The sequence below is a fragment of the Cyprinus carpio genome, chromosome A8 (genome assembly GCF_018340385.1).
Source record: "Cyprinus carpio isolate SPL01 chromosome A8, ASM1834038v1, whole genome shotgun sequence".
Lineage (NCBI taxonomy): Eukaryota > Metazoa > Chordata > Actinopteri > Cypriniformes > Cyprinidae > Cyprinus > Cyprinus carpio.
Genome location: NC_056579.1, coordinates 21,162,386 through 21,180,279, shown reverse-complemented (window position 1 = coordinate 21,180,279; position 17,894 = coordinate 21,162,386). Strand labels below are relative to the sequence as shown.

At 37.8% G+C, this 17,894-nt stretch overlaps 1 protein-coding gene across 4 annotated transcripts in view; it reads right to left on the bottom strand.

The window, feature by feature from the left end:
* Positions 1 to 12,784, bottom strand: part of LOC109097286 (fibroblast growth factor receptor 1-A) — a 39,647-nt gene extending 26,863 nt beyond the window's left edge. For 2 of the 4 annotated variants that reach the window (XM_042762766.1, XM_042762768.1), the window contains exons 1-2: positions 12,105 to 12,782; positions 3,709 to 3,876 (exon numbers count right to left, since the gene is read on the bottom strand). In XM_042762766.1, the coding sequence (XP_042618700.1) occupies positions 3,709 to 3,808 (100 nt within the window). In that variant the 5' untranslated portion in view covers positions 3,809 to 3,876; positions 12,105 to 12,782. Of the gene's footprint in view, positions 1 to 3,708; positions 3,877 to 12,104 lie in introns of all 4 variants that reach the window. The other 2 variants (XM_042762764.1, XM_042762767.1) reach the window with 2 other exon arrangements.
* Positions 12,785 to 17,894: the final 5,110 nt, after the last annotated feature.

Sequence of the window (17,894 nt, the reverse complement as noted above, 5' to 3'; positions counted from 1 at the left end):
TGCTTTATGATTTATAGTCATTAATCGACAAGCTTCCTTCCAGGATATTAAATAGTGGCATGTTACCAATCCATCAGTCACTTCAAAGAACAAAACACCATGCAATACAAGCTGAAGACATGCTATAGTGTGCACACTATAGACTCCAGATGTCATCTGGCACAACTACTGTACTAGGGGGAATAAAGAATAATAACTTGAAAAGAGAGAGAGAGAGAGAGAGAGAGAGAGAGAGAGAGAGAGAGAGAGAGAGAGAGAGAGAGAGAAACTTATGATGGGAAAACATATTTGGTGTACAGGTCAGGTATTTTTTTATTTTTTTTTTTTAAAGTCATCTTTTGAATCTATTCTCTAAAACAAATATGTATACACATATACAAGTCACTCCTCATGGAATCTCAAGGCTGTTAATGTTCCAGATTCTGTGACCAGATTAGTTTGGATTAAAGTCCATATTTTTGGGAAAGCAACCCAGCTGGAATAGCCATTGCATTTTTTATTTCCTGCTCCAAGCCATTCCAAAAAAAATGACTGACATCCTTGAAAATCAAGTTAATTGCGGTAAATTGTGAAAGAGAAATTTTTTGGCGATGGACAAAATGAGAGGCGAGTGAGTAAGACTCAAGCAGTGTGCCGGAAGGGCAGAGGGGCCTTTCAGAGAGAGACTGGATACAAGATAGGAAGCAATACAAGAAGAGAATGACCACAGGGATTTCCTTTCATGAGAGAGAGAATGATGGCCAAGTACAGAGAAGAGGAAAAGATGTAAGCAGAACTTAGCCAGTCACAGAACATGCAAAAAATAGACAGAAAAATAACCACTCCTTTATCCCAGTAATCTGCGGCTGATATCAGAGGTTTAGTCTCAGTAACAGCCTGGAATGTGCACAGTCAAAGAAACTGGAATGTGACTGGTAAGTTCATTTTGTGTCCGAAATCTGATTATTCTGACTAGAAGTCAGTGATTAGTGAAGGTGTTGGCTCAGCATGACACCGAAAGAAATGCATACACCTCCCCTAGCATTAACCTGCCTTGTCTTATACTAGCCTGCATCAATTAAAGCCCACATCAGGACTTGGATGCTAATGACATTTGTTCACAATGGCCACGGTTGTACAAACATAATCACTGCTTGCCTACACGCAAATGCGGCCATGTACACACGCACATGGTCTGCAGGAGGGGCAGGAATGAGATCAGCATGCTGAATCACAGCCATTGTTTCCCCAAAGTATTTATTCATCTCCTTCTAGATAGTCAGATTGTTTAAAAGAGAGTAAAAATGATGTGGCAAAAATAAGTAATAAGTCATACAATAAAATTGACATTAAACATGAACAACAGAAATCAGAAATCTTCTATATCCTTAAAGTAATATAACAGGGATACTGGGAACACTATTGAGTGACAACTCAATGAGTAATTTTCAATATACTGATTTTAAACTGATTTGAAATCTGTCATAGTTTTCTTTATATGTTAGCGATGAATGCTAAGTTAACACTAACAAACACATTTTATTATCTTTTACCATAGATGAAGTTATAAAAGCATAACGTATTAATTTGAACAAAAGGAAAAAGGAACATTTTTGAATGACTTGCAAATAACTCCACATTTAGATTAGATTTAGATTTTTATTTCACTTCCCATTAAATACACTTTAAGCCTTTGAAAGTGTCTTCCGATCCCAAACCATTTAAGGGTGTTTAGACAAATTTGAAACACTACTTAAGGAAATCCTGTTGTTTGTGCAGGTTGTATTCCCACTTAGGGAAAAAAACAAACGTAACCAAATGCTGGAGTGTCAGTCACTCATCAACAGCTGAAACTATCATTTACACCACAGGAGGCCTGAGGGGAGAGAGAGAAAAGTGCTCTCTGTCCTGACAGGAGGACGAAAGGAGAGGAGGAGTAGAGGAAACTCGTAGACGGTATCAGCATGCCTGGCCATTTGGCTGTCAAGCATTAAGTGGGTAAAAGGTAATCCATCACATTCTGGTTGGGGTTTCCTCCCTACATTATAGTCACAACAGAATATTCTAGGGAAGTATTCAAACTAATAGCCAGAAACTGAAATAAATTACCAAAATAGTAAAATCACAAGGAACTAAAAAACTTTTATCCCGGACGAGCCCCCAATTCGTTAAACCTACAGTGAGTCTACATGATTAAATCTGCAATCTTGTTAACATTTACCAACTTTTTCAAGCAATTCAAGTTTTCATGAGGAGTACTACCCATAGGTCTACGCTTTACAACTCAGCAATCAACCACAATAAAACGTGCTACGTTTTCCCAGAAACACGATCTCCACTGTGGAATAGCAACACAGGGCGGAGTACTTTCTGTGTCTTCTATATAAAGCAGTAATTTATAACGTCTCCGGTAGTCAACTCTTGACAACAAATACCTTTTCATTACAAAAGGAGGATGGTGAGACAATGGGGAGGGAGAAAGAGAGATAGAGGGGGAAGTGAAAAGTGAGGTATTTTTGCTTAGCCGGAGGGTACAGATGGCAGCTATTTCACACCTCCAGCTCTAGGGTAAATTCAAAACTACTGTGTTTATTTAAAGCCTTCACAGTCAGCCAGAGCAGAAGTGACCACTCACTTTATAATAGTGGTCACTGTAATGTAAGGCATTTAGAAGTCTCCTGGGAACACCCTATTTCCGAAATCCAAAGGACGATGATGAAGCTACGGAAGCACGCTTGGGCCTGTGAGAGCCACAGGCACTCGCTCAGCTGGAATGTTGCCAAAGGACACATTTTTCAGGGTTTTATTTCAGCTGGTGTTTTTTTTTTCCCCAACCGTTTCCCTTTTTCACTTTCAGTCTATGACTTGAGTGCATGAAAGTCCTTAGGGGTTTAAATAACTATTTTGAATGTGAGGTGGAAATGGAGAACGAATGGAATCTAAGTGTAAACTTCCACAGCTAGGAGTAGAATGTGATTCCCCTGGCACACCACTGACATAAAGCATATTGGAGATATGAACATGGTTTGAGAACAAGCATATGGTCATACAACATAGCCATACAATCGTATTGTACCATTTCAACAAAATCTAGTTCATTTTAATGGGAAGATATTGTATAAAACCACATTTTACTTATTCTTTAAAATAATAAAAACACTGTAACAACAACAACAACAACAAAAAACACCTTCCACCTACTTCAACTTTAAATGTTCAGTTGCTACTTTAAAATTTTAAGTATAATCAAACTGCATGTACAAGTTGAATTATATTAAAGAGACTTAAATAATTGAGCTGAATCTCATAAAATGAACCTGAATTTGGAAAACTGATCACATTTTCTTTACAGTGAATATGATGAAGAAAAGTCTTTGATGTATGCTGCAGACAGTTTCCCTGAATATAAGCTTAACATTAGATCATTGTGTAACCTTAATGATGTTCATATATGAAGAAATCCTAATGGTACTGTTGCAACATGAAGTCTGTTTAATTTAGGCTCAGACAGAGGGTGGAAAACAATCGCACCTGTTTTTGGTGAAAGAAACCTTACAACTTTAAGTGGATTAAAGTGGAAAAATAGAAAATAAAACTGTCATAAAAGTGTAGGATATTACCAATTTAAAAACTATTTCAGTTGCTTAATTGCAACGTGTCTAAGAATGGTTTATTATTAACATCTTCAACTGAGACGTGATACAACAAGAGTACTAAAAAAAGACTTACTCTCATCTTGGGTGGCCGGTCTGCCCTGGGACTGAAGAGCCTGAGTTAGCAGTACTGAGATCAGCAGCAACATGGTCTTCATCATCATCATCATCATCATCAAGGATTCTCTACATCTGAACTCTGCATCCAGCCCAGCTCTCCATAAAAACAGCTAGGACATCAGCACTGGATGTGAGATGGAGAGAGAAAAGTAGAAAGCAAACCAATTAAAAATATTCACAACTAATGATTAAAGACAACATGAATCTTTCATAATGTGACATTTGATAGAAACAGAATATTCAGTTGGACATAACATTGGGCAGGACTTGAATTTAACCATCTGGATTTGACTGAATTGTTAAACAAATGCTATGATGTTATTGGTTTAATATTTTTCTACACCCACATGACCATTAATATGCTAGCAGTCTGTTCGGAATCATAAAATATACTGGAATTATTCTGCTAATCATCTCTTTAGAGTAACTTGCACTGAGGAATTGTACAAATTCACACTAAAGGTCATTTACTGACAATATAAATCTTTCAGCTTAGTTTTTATTGAAGACAAAAGTAGAGAATAGAAAAGCATCCCTGACAGAAAAAATCCTGTAAAACTGCTTGAGCTGCACAGATGAGTTTTTTTATTTTTTTTATAAACAACCTAATAAAACGCTCCATCCATTTTAGAAGTAGCCATGAGGCTGACGAAAACATAACTTTGCTGTATAAGGTCAACAGTGGAACAGCACGTCCTTTCAGAACTCAAGGATTTTAACTGCAAACGTTTCCACTACAACAGTCTTTGAGTTTGCATCAACTAAATCACTCTGGACAACAAATAAATGTGGAACTTTCTGATATTAGTTACATTAATGCACAAAAGACAAAGCCAAAGTAGAAAGCATATTGCATATACCTTGACGTACATGATTTTATAACGGAAAGAAGTGTTTTGTGGAGCAGTTCTATGCAGGGTCACTCCATCTGTTTGCTCTTACAGACACATGCAGTAAAATGCACAGAAACACAACCACACTCCTCCAACCTTTCACAGATATCTGTCAGCCCTATGCTGGTTTAGACCCCAGCATGACCCTGACATGCCATTTGTCCTACTAACTATCGGAACTCATCATTTACACATTTCATCACACCCCCCACTACGAGCGAATCAGAAACGAGCCGCTCTTCACAATACGCCAGATTTTATTCTTTCAGAATGTTTAGCTGTAATTTGTTTGTAATTGGGATTTTGTCTTCCCGAAATGTAAATAAATGGAAAGAAATCTTTATATGGTTAAAGCTAATAAGATAAAGATATTTTTTATGCATAGTTTCACAAAACTGGAGTAAAACCATTATGTTTTTGCTTCAAATTTCGAAATTATACAACCTAATTTAGGTTAAAAACTGCTCATGTTGCATGTATGCAGCATCTTTGTTTGGATCATGATTAAAATCCAGTGGTTGCCTCTAATTTGAAATGGAAAGAGCACAGACAAAGCCTTATTTTGTTTATATAAAGAGACTTATTTTATTTCTGTCACTTATTGATTTGATTTGGAGCTTGTTTTCAAATTTCAATTTAGTTTTGTTATTTACATTTACATTATATTTAAATTTTGTCAATTATCAGATGCTTCTATCCAAAGCAACTTACAAATGAGGACAATAGAAGCAATCAAAACCAACAAAAGAGCAATAATATGCAAGTCCTATATTAGTATATTATTATAGTGTTATATTTCAGTTCCACAAAGAAACGTGCAGCATTTTGTCCAAGCAATAATAAAAGGACACTTAAATCTCATTTTGTTAACAAAAAAATATATATATCGTGAATCGAATCATGAAATCAAAATCGTGAATCGAATAGAATCATGAGTTGAGTGAATCGTTACATCCCTACTTACTAAATTAACTAAATGTAAACTTAATTTACTGTCAATGCACCTATTTAACATTAACAAAAAGATCAGGAAATATCCTGGAGAGTTAGGGATTGTAGTGAATGCATTTCCATTCTCCTGACAGAGCAGAAATGTGTTGCCCATTCAAACTAAACATATGTCCTGTCACATTTTTGATCAAAGTAGATTTTGAATTAAACTTATTCTGTAAAAAATAACCATTGCACAGTTATTTAAAGTTTTATATACATTTATATTTTATTCCAATTTAAAATAACTTTTTTTTTCAATTGTTTTTCATTATTCCAGTCGTTAGTGTGACATGATCCTTCAGAAATAATTTTCATATGCTGATTTGCTGCTTAAGAAACATTTATTATTATTATTATTATTATCAATGTTGAAATATTTTGTGCTGCTTCATATTTTTGTGCAAACCTTGATATTTTTTTCAGGCTTCTTTGATAAACAGGAAGTTCATAAGAACAGAATTTATTTGAAATTTAAAAAAAAATTCTAACAATGTAAAGTACTGACTGGCACTTTTTCAATAATAAAAAAAGAACAAAAACAACAACAACAAAAAACTTTGTATATATAAGGTTTCGAATTTAGGTCGACTTGCATGCTAATCCAAAACTGTAACAATACAATAACATATCTTACACCGATATAATTTCTAGTTCTAGTGCCCCTGTAAAAAGGTGGTGCATAAATGCCCTTGAGACGAATATTTTACAGAACAATGCAATGAGATGCAATGAGAGCCTTTCACCTTCACAGCTGCTCTAATAAGGACAAGAAATTTGGACAAACACCAAGAATTGATATTTGATACACACAAAATCGGTCCCATAGATTTTGTGTTGGTTTCATTTTCCAAGCCATGTCTGCAGCTGGTACAAACCAGAAGAACAGACAAATGGAGAGACAAACGGTCAGACAGGGGAGACGGACTCTGAGCTTGTGCCAACTCCAAACCTCTGCCAGACACTGCAAAAGTCACTTACCACATACCAATAATTATCCCCAGGCCAAAAACATACAACTAGATGGAAAAGCAGCAAGACCTACTAATATGAATCTGCTTTGTGCACCAATAATACCGAATAATATTATTAGTATTATAATAGTACTGAAGTGCAACAATAACGAGGCATATAACAAAAATCAGAGAAATTTCACTATAATAAAGGTGACATTGTGTAAATAAGAGATTTAAGCACCATCTTGCACACAAAACTCAGTTTATATTACAATAAAGGAAACTTTAATATACATTTCTAATTCATTTAATTCCTAACTTCTCTACAGTTCATCCAAAATTAATTTATGAAGTATTAAGAGGAAACTCCCTACAGAGCAGGTGAGCTAAGAGGAACTAGACACCGTGGACAGCTGACAGTGTCTGAGATGCAAAAAAAATAGCATTAAAACTTCAGAAAACCTGTTAGCATAATTTTAGTTTGCTGGTTACTTTTTTTAAAAAAAAATAAAGCATGCTAATTCTTCGTCAGAGCTATAATAATGCACATGCTTTATATATACAGCTAGTGCACATGCTCCTTATTTTCAAAGCTGTGTGAAAAGCATGTGAGAAACATGACTGAATCGGAGACATTTCTTGTTCTCTGTCTTCATCCCATCATTTCTTATCCCCTTCAATACTTTATCAAAAAAAAGCGTAAGTTTTAGCAAATCTGTGCTTATAATGATTCAACAGGCCAAGTTTACTTGGCTGGAAAGACGAAACTAGTTTAAGCTTACAAATTTAATTAACATGGAAAGGGAAAACTACAAGGTAGAAGGATTAGTTTACGATCGAATTACTTGGCTGAGATTACGCTGATGTAAATGTTTAAACATTTTTTGAAACGAAAAAAGTTACTTTGTTTACGTGAACTATTTCTAAGTAAAACAAACAGCAGAACAAACATTCAGCTGGTTATATTTAAATTCTTTCCACAATGTTCACTTTGAGAGGGAAAAGGAAGGGGTGCAGACAGACGACACAGAGAGTGCACGGAATAAAAAGAAATAGACCAAGTCAAGCAGAAAGATAAGTTAGTACCCTAATTAATGAACCCCAGTGTGTTTTTCTCTCCCTCTGATCATTGGAGGGGAACATGGCGAGAGTGTACAGCAGGCCCAGCTCATTACCGCTGCCTACTACTGGAGCAGAACATTCCAGAGAACAGCATTGGTTTGTGTCGGAGACGGGACGCCTGACCTCACTCATTCCAGCGCCGGTGGGAGCCAGAGCAATAGCCGGCCCACTAAACCAAGAGACTGCCACTCCATGGGGCGGCTACAAGGACCAGGCTGATGAACTTCACCTATAAAACCCTTTCCTGTACCTTTATCTGTTCTCTGCCAAATCTCGAATTCTCCTTTAAACTCACTGTCTCAGTCAATTTAAGGTGCTCTTGAAAAACCCGGACAATCCCCCAACCGAAACTGAATCTGGTGTCGTCTTGTACTAGGGCTGTCAAAATGGCTGAAAAACTAAATTCGAAGTTTGTGCTTAAATATTATCAAAATTCAAATTATATTCAAATTTTAAAATGCATAATTTCAGTTAAGGTAAAGAAAAGCTTTTGGCTTTTCTCCTGAGGCCACAAGAGGGCCCATCGAACTTAATGAAATGTGAAAAAGAGTGCATAATGTTTAAAATAATGTTAAGAAACCAATTATAATTCTTTAAGTTGCTTAAACAACTATAAGCAAAACAGCATCATGTATGTATTCATAGTTTAATACTGCATTCACTTTTATTTGACAGCCCTATCTTGTACCCTAACCTTAAAAGATCTGAATTCAGAGGCCAAGCCATCCATTTTGTTTAGTCACAGATGTGTTGATGTAAACAGAATAAGGCGCTGTACACATCTCTCCATTTTGAGAGACTCCACCCAAAGTAGCATGCCAAAGCTCTCAGACAGTTGTGTAACAGCAACTTTCTTTTTAAAAGTGCTAGGCGATAGTTTACTGTGCCAACCCAGCCCTGCCAGCCCAGTAAATTAGAGGGCAGAAAATTCCTCTTCTCTCCAAACTCTCAATGCAAACTTCCACCGGAAGAACACCCACAGCACAGCATGTCTTTTCTCCTTCATCCATTTGCTTCCTTTCATTTTCAAACAACAGAGCATTTCACTGTAAAGCAACCACTACAAGATCACCACAACAAACCAAAACAAGTGTTTGTGACTGTATGCAACACAAATGCTGGCTCAAATCACTGCGCTTGGACTCAAATACATCCATTACCTCATTGCAGCTCAAAGTATTCCAAGATAAACATGTTTACTGATTTTAACTAATGCAACTCAAATTTTTATTGCCATATCCCTCTATCGAAATACCATTGATGCTTTGCAATATACTCTAATGGCGATTTTCCACTGCATGGTAAGGCATGGTACGACTAGGTACAGTTCACTTTTGGGGGGTTTTCCACTAGGTACAGTACCTGGTACTTTTTTTTAGTACCACCTCGGTTGAGGTTCCAAGTGAACCGTACCATTACCAAAACATGACGTGTAAACTCTGCTGATCACGGATTGGCCGGAGAGAATCGTCACTACCTGCGTCACTGAACTTGCGACACAAACATAAAAGAAACGCTAGATTTAAATCAGCACAGCCAGCGAAAGATCAAACACAACTGTTTTGATAGGAGTGCACCTTTTTTTAACAAACAAGAAGTTTAGTTGTCTGTTGGGGAAGTACAGACGTTCCTCTCGTTGATAGCAGAGGAGCGTATCCAGCGAGAGCTTGCTGGGGTGACGCGGAATGAAAAAGTTTATTTTTAAGAAGTCACGGCAGTAGAGGCGGCGCAGCTATAACGACATGTGAATAATCCCGCCCACTCTAAAGCGATACTAAACTGCAGTGGAAACGCAAACCGTGCCAAGGCGAGCCGTACCGTACCGTACTGAGCCGTGCCGAGACGAGTCGTACCATGCAGTGGAAAAGCGCCATAACTTCACTGCAAACCAGACGAACTGATGACCTGTCTGGAGCGGCTAACAGTAAAATCACTGGTCAGATCCTAAGGGACGAGCAGCCATAATGATTACCCCTCTAATTTAAGTAATTGATGTAATTATGGACTTAAACAACTACATTTTCACAAGGTCAGTTACAGTTCTTCAGTGGCTCAATAGAACTAGCGAAATACTTTCAAAGGAAAGCACTAAAACGGCTTTATGAATAAAGGAAACAGACATGATTTGAAAACATCATTATCTACCCTGAGCTTTATGTTCTGTGAAAATTAGTTTCAAGATTCGAATGAAATTAAAGAAACACATCTTAACCGAAGGATAACTCCATTACAATATGGGTCTTCATTATGAAACTTATTTTCAGCAGACTTTCTTGCACACACTGCTTAAAGCTGTTCATATCTAATTGACTGTATTTTGCTCACATTTCTGCATCGTCTTGCAACAAGTCTAGGTCAAGTCTGCGCATGCAGTTGCCAGCCAGCATGTCGCCATTCACAAACCACTCTGCTCCTCCATCACGTTCTTCACACCAGTGAAAAGGTGGAAACTATCTGTTAATGTCTGTTTCTTTGAAATGACAATGGTCACTTAACCGCAGAGAGAGTTTTTAAAGGCTGAACTGAAAGAAAGGATGTTTGTAACTGTAGTATCTGTAACTGGGTAAATGTAAAGGGTATTGCAAAGATCAGAAAGTTCTAGACTGAAATACACAGTCCAAGAATGAAGAGGGGGTTACTCTGCAGTACTCTGAAATTATCTAGTGAGTGATGAGGAAGAAAAGAGGGAGTGACACCATGAGGTGGGTGCAGAATTACTTTGCTGTACAAAGTGACAAAACATAAGATCTGAAGCACAAGAGAATTCAAGAATGTTGAATGATACATGTATGTGTGTGTGTGTGTGTGTGTGTGTGTGTGTGTGTGTGTGTGAGTGTGTGTGTATATATATATATATAGAGAGATGCATGTGTGTGTGTGTGTGCGTATATATATACATATATATATATAGAGAGAGAGAGAGAGAGAGAGCATATATATCATTCAACATTCTTGAATATTGTTGTACTTCAAATATATAGAGCATATATATATATATATATATATATATTCTATATAATATTATTATATACTATATATATATATATATATATATACACACACACACACACACACAATATAATACATATATATTAAACTCTGTGAAAGGTACATTTCTTCAGATGCCCAAATAAAGACATAAATGTGTCTTTCAGCTGAAGAGTTACTTTCTATCATTGAAAATACTGAAACGCTTCCAGGATTTAATGTGTCTCACGTATTTGTATGATGTATTTTATAAATTGCCCTTCTGCTACAGTGCCATCCAAACCCATACTTCAGTATAGTTATGTTGTTTGTCCTTTACTGTGAGAAGATAAACAACTGCAAGAACACACCTGCCTTTTACATCAAGATAACGTCAGGCATTTATTTTGGAAAAGGGAATCTGCAACTCAAAGAAAAGTGACGTGACATACAGCCAAGTATGGTGACCCATACTCAGAATTCGTGCTCTGCGTTTAAAGCATTTAAAGGAGGGCCAATACTGTAATACACAATAACAATAATTAATAAAAATAAACAAAATTATAATACAAAAATACAATAAAATAGTGCTCCTCAAAATTAAAGGTAACTGTCAGGGTCCCATCTCTGGCTAGTAAAAAATACCAAGAAATGTCTTAACTCAAGAGTTGTTGCACATGCTGAACAAACCAAAACACCTTATGCACACAAGCCACTAAGTGAAACTGGAAAGGTTTTATTTACCTGTATCTACAAGAGAGATTTTAGTGGCTTAAGCTACTCTTGCTGAGAAATTATTTTTTTTTTTTTTACTGTACTGGATGGCTTCAGATATGAAATGTTATGCGAGAGCGCGCATGGCAGTACACGCACGCGCATCAATTGCTCTCATAAACATGAGATTTAGAACTATTTGATGATGAAAGCTAATGAGATCCCTCAGCCATACAAAAAAAAAAAAAATCCAGTCTGACCGAGGCAAATTTTACATTTAAACCAACTACCCAGTCAGAATGACTTTACATTCATTTCAAATTAATTAAAAAAGTGTTTATTAATGTATTAACCTCTTTTGGTTAAAAGAGACATATATAACAAATGATACAAGACACGGTGCAAAACAGTGAGTGGACAAGAAGAGAAAAGAAATTTAAATAAACAACCTAAATAGTACTATGCGTTTCTGGAAATTTAATGAAACTGTCATCTAACTCTTCCCAAAAAAGCGTGTTGTTTTTTATAGTGTACAAGCGTTTTTAAACAAACACAACTCACTTAGTAGCCTATTAAATTGCATTCCATAAAACAGCAAAGCATTTGTGTGTGCGCGTATGCATATATATATATATAATTATTATTATTATTATTAATAATTTATTTTTAACAGACGAACATGCTAGAGTCCGTTTACAGGCGTTACTCACCTTTTCCTTTCTGGAACAAATCCTCTCTGTAAAGAGTCAATCCCTGATCAGATTCAGAAGTTCGTAAAATACAGACTCCCAAATAGTCACTGGACGAAACTCCACACTTCTTCCTCTGTCGTAGCGTCTTTGGTTTTCATTAAATCACTCGGATGTAACTCAGTTTTTATTTCGACTCGTCCGAGAATCGTTTGAAATCAGTGAAAATGCTCAGCAGAGACGCGTGCTCGTCCTCAAGATCGCGTCAAGATGATTTCGTTCAAGTATAATACCCTTAAAGACTCACTTACAGACCCAACGAAGCGATTTCCGACCGGGTTCGTCTGTTTTCTTCTGAAAATGCCACCCGTGCGGTTTTTGTTTGCGCTCGTGCGAAAAGAAGGTAACGTTAGTGTAAAAAAAAAACTTTTAGCCCAATCTCTACTTCGGTCGGCAGTCCTCTTAAAGTCAAATCTAATCAAAACGTTCAAATGCGATTTTACTTGAGTCACAGTCCTCTATATTAATTGGTATAGGCTCCGGAAACTAACTTTACTTTTGTATCTTTTTACAGGTTTGTAGATACTCCGCGTCGTCGGCCTCCCCCAACACTTCAGAGGATACAGCGGCACTCCGCACTCGTGGATGGAGGAGTGTGAGCAGAAAGACCTGACTCCCCCTCCATCACTAACACCTCAGGAATACCAAACAGCTCACCCAGTGCATTCTGGGATTGTAGTTTCTATCAAACCGAGCCCCTCTTAAAGCCCCCTATAAAATAACAAGCTCAAAAGAAAAACAATGACATATTATATTATATTATATTGAGAAATAAAGACAAACAAGTCACAGACTGGTTAAGCCAAGTAAATTAAAATAATAATAATGTCCACGTTGCATGAACTGCCCATTAAGATAAATATGATAACATTCTAAATGCTTTAAAGACATTGTTAGATATATAGAATGACTGATAAGTTTTCTTTATCTTCCGTAGATAAAGCTGTTCCGTTCATTCTTTGTGTTTGTGACAACAATGTCCACACACTCCTGACACGGTTTGTGTTTGCATAGTAAAGATGACCACAACAAAGTTAAGAGCTTGCAAATGTATTATCTCGACAGCAGGAAAACTTCGGTCAAACTCCAGATAACATCTCCTGTTTTATTCAAACTCCAATTAGCTTGAAGGTACTATAGCATAGAAGACATCCGTGGATCCTTGAAGCGTTTGTTTAAGTAGTGGCATGGCCATTGTTGGGGGCCCTTGTCCTGGCTCTGTAATGAAGGGGCCCCACTAAGGTCCTGTATATTAGAGCCTACTCAGTGAGCTCAGGAGAGAATGTAAAATGTGAATTTTTGCAATGGACCTAACAAAGGCACATTAGTCAAGCTATATTAAAAGATATGATTAAAATGAAAAAATAAACATCTTAAAAAGTAAAAACAGAAACAATAAAAGTTTGACGTATTCCATTCTGAGAAACAACCAAACCGTTTCTTCTGAAATTCCAATTTGAACATTGTTGATTTGTTTAGTAGTGTTCTGTTTACAGTTGTGAGGTTTCCTCAGAGTGCTTGAGGTGGCAATTTTCTCTCTACTAAAACCTTTATTGACCCAATTTGCTGTCCAAACAACAGCAAAGTCCATGAAGGAGACAGCAGACGCCTCTGCAATGTGTGACACACCACTCATGTTCCAAAAGGGCCCCAGGACTAATGTTTCCTTGTCTGTTTTCCTTTCTTTTGACACATTTTATTGAAACATCAGTTACTTTAACGTTATTATTTTCCCAGCGACAGAGAAACGACTATATACCCCTACTGCCCATTAGACCATCAAATGGTTTAGTCATCCCTAACTCCACTTATGAGACCAGATGCTGGTAAGACCCAAAAGATACATTCTCTGAAATGAGGAAGTGTTCCTCTCAGCTTATTTTCCACAATGGCAAAGCCTAGGAATAAATCTAACTAATTGTCTTTTAGGCCCCCTCTTGTTCTTCTGGCAAGCAAGCAGGCAGCTGAATCTGAAAGGGTCCCATTGACCTACTAAAGGGGGCTTATCACCAAATACAGCAATGAATGGAGGTGGCAATGAGGTGTGAACCGACCTCAGTGAGACTAATGAGGGATAGACTGAAGGAAAGAAGTGGGGGAGGGTGTAGACAGACGCAGTCTGAGAGATGAAGAGAGAACAAGCAGTCAGTTTTTTGGGTAACTTGTCCTGCACCACAGGTGCTGTCCGAACGATATCTTTAATCATGCATCTTGGTGAGGAGAACTGTGCTAGCACTTTAAATGAACAGACGATTTTAGCCAGATGTTCTTAGAGTACTTTCATATTTGGTACAATTGCTTTGTCTGAATAAGAGTTTGATTGCTCCCCCCTCCTACTCTCCCTCCTGGATTCTGTTCACAATTGCACTTTTTGGGACAGAACCGCAGTACATTTGTGTCTTTGAAACAGCGATTGTTTACGCCTGCTGCTAGGTAACAACAACCCACGAAAAGGTAGCTAAATAGATAGTGTTTCTGTCCTTACTTTTGGACTTTGGTTTTCTTTCCACAAGCTTATTTCAAAAGTTCTAAAGAACAGAATCACTGTTTACACCTGCCAGTAACATCCAATTTTTGTGATTGGATCACAAGTGGTCAGCGCTAAATACAAGTGTCTAAATATTTTAAATGCTACGTCTAACGGATTACTATAGGTAGTCAGCAACGCATGAGACCAGATTGCATGTGTAGTTCTCATCTGTCCCGAACATGTCCAGGACCACACTGCCCATTTGCCACCCACTCATTTAATATGTGATCGTTCAGGAACATGTTGTGAGATAGCACACCAAAACAAGTATTTGAAACTGAGTTGTATCAAAAGAACACAGATTATGGCTCATTCATGTCGAGAGCTCACTCATAAAACATGCAAGATAGATCGGTTCAATAAAAATGCATCTAATAACAGGTAAAAACATGGCCTCAGTCCGGCTTGTCAGGAACATAATTTGACCAAATCATACATCATCAATAGTGCTTCACCTTTACAGTTTACTGTATGATGACTGCTTTCACACTAGTTCACAAAGCTTAGCCCAGACCACTGTTCGTAGGTGCGCACCTGAACTTAGAAAACAGCATTCATATCATCCAAAGTAACTGAACTCTGACATCAGCTGTGCTAGTGTGAAACCAGTCTTAAAAAAATTACTCTGAATGTGGACCCTGATCCATACATATAAAAAAGGCTATGGCATTAAACTCCAGATTGCAGTTGCATCAGCATCCAATGAGCTTTGTTGCTCAACATACAAGGATTTGGCTAGTGCTTGCTGTAGCGCAGAGCCCAATTTTACCAAGTATGACATGTTCCTGGATCAACATCTTTGTTGACCCTGGAACAACATTGTGACCAATCAGACTTGAAGAACCAGTTTATAGTTTTTGTGAAGTTTAGGCTTAGTTTGGTACTTGTACATCAGTGTCATTCATCCATCATTTCCTCTGATTTTAGGGAATACTAATGGTTAAGGTTAGGTTTAGGTGTAGGCATATGGTCAAGACTAAATTTCTGGATTAAAATGTTGTTCCAGGGTCAACAAAATATGTTGACCTAGGAACACATCTGTAACAATATAAAACTCCATAATCACGGGAAGAAGGAAGCGGGAACCGGCGGACCCTCAAATGAAACTTTAATAACCAAAATAAACATAAAACAGCGCGACAGCCCCTCACGGGCGACTGCCGCGCACAAACAAAATAAAGCCCAGACCTGGTCCTCTCTCGTCCTTCACTGTCGTCGCTCCTCTTTTGTATCCTCCCGATCTCCTCCGTGGGACTCGAGACCGGTGAGTGGAGCAGGTGTCGCTCACAGCCCAATCACTCCACCAGCCTCGCTCCGTTCCCACGGCTCTCGGCCCCGCCCCACTCGTCACAACATCTAACTCAGCCAAATCAGGACTTGTGTAGCTGTAGTTGCAGCACACCTCAGAAACCCTTCACCTTCCCCAGCTCCACCTGTATAGATCTGCTATGGGGTCATTCCATGTATGTTATAAATTTCATGTGTGTTATATGTGCAGCAGTATTTCTTACATTCTCACAGCAGCATGTTTGTGGATGTATTGGCGTAACAGATCTATTCCGCCAAGACCAAAAACATTAACATTGCCATGTATATTACCATGCTAAAGTTTCTGAGTGTTGTCATGACAGAAATATAGTTCAGAATCATATTATACAGACTTATAACTTGAGAGTAGATAAGACTTGGCTCAGTCAGCAACCACACAGCATTATAGAGTCAAATATTGCAAAGACGAGTTTTTCTTCAGAAAAAATGTAAAAGATTTAGTTGCAAAAATTAAAATGTACTAAATGGGTACAAACGAGTGGATCAGAACTGTTGTAACTGCACAAACTTAGTCATACAGCACAGAACGACAAAAGATATATCTGGAAGTAATTTTACAAATATCTACTTTATCCATAATATATTTCTAGTATCCCCATATGTGCCTTTGATGCTCAACGTGAACTCATTGCGGTTTCATCTTTAATAAAGCATGTGTGTTCAACATTTGCCTGCTAAATGATGCTGGCATTTCTTCAATAGAATCTGCAAATCATCTTGACTGTCAATAAGAGATTCTGTGTTTAAATGCAAATCCTCTCTCTTTAGTAAACATGCTTAAAGAACTGTGTGATCCCTTTGTATTATTCACTGCTCTTTGTAGTGTAAATTCTTCTTCTCTACAAAGGTGATCATCTTTCAACGTATTTATTGTTCATATATTTGAGAACCTTTGAATGGATTGTAGCTTCACAGCTGTTTGAGCAAAATCAGTTGTGATTATTGATCACCAGCACCAGACAATCCATTTAAAAGGAAAAGGTTGTCTGTTCTCACCTCACATCTTTTCCCTATGATAATTACTAACTCTTTTTAATCAAAGAGATTTACAAAGTCAGGGAGCGTGTTAGCATGTTATCTTAATTAAACTCTATCTGTTAGACTGGCCAACTGAAGACAATAAATTATGCATAAGTGTGAGTTTTAGATCTTCAATGGACTGGACATCTGTTTGGAAACTGGATAGGTGGATGTTATGGCGCTTTTCCACTGCATGGTACGGCATGGTAAGGCTCAGTACGGTTCACTTTTGGGAGGGTTTCCACTGGGTACAGTACTTGGGACCTGGTACTTTTTTTAGTACCACCTCGGTTGAGGTTCCAAGTGAACTGTACCGTTACCAAAACGTGACGTGTAAACTCTGCTAATCACGGATTGGCCACCAAACCAAAATTTTTATTGAGGAAGTACAGAAGTTCCTCGCGTTGATAGCAGAGGACGGATCCAGCGAGAGCTTGATGGGGCAACGCAGAATGAAAAAGTATTTTTTAGGAGTCGTGGCAGTAGAGGCGGCGCAACTATAATGACATGAAAATAATCCCGCCCACTCTAAAGCGATTCTAAACTGCAGTGGAAACGCAAATCGTGCCGTGCCGAGTCGTACCATACAATGGAAAAGCACCATTACACGGTTTTGCTGCACATGAGAGCCTGGAGCTGGAACAAAATGCACAGAACTTGCTACCACAATTCTAAGGTGTTCTGGGTGTCATGAGACTTTTAAAATAAACACACTCCCACACCCCTTTATGCATAATGTGTGTTGAATGAAGCAGAGATCAAGTAGTTCCTCACTATCCGCGCTGAAGCTGAGATTGTTCGCCAGCTTAAGGGAAAGTTAACGTGCCTAGTGTTTTCGACTCGTGCATTACACGTCACATCCTGATGTCACT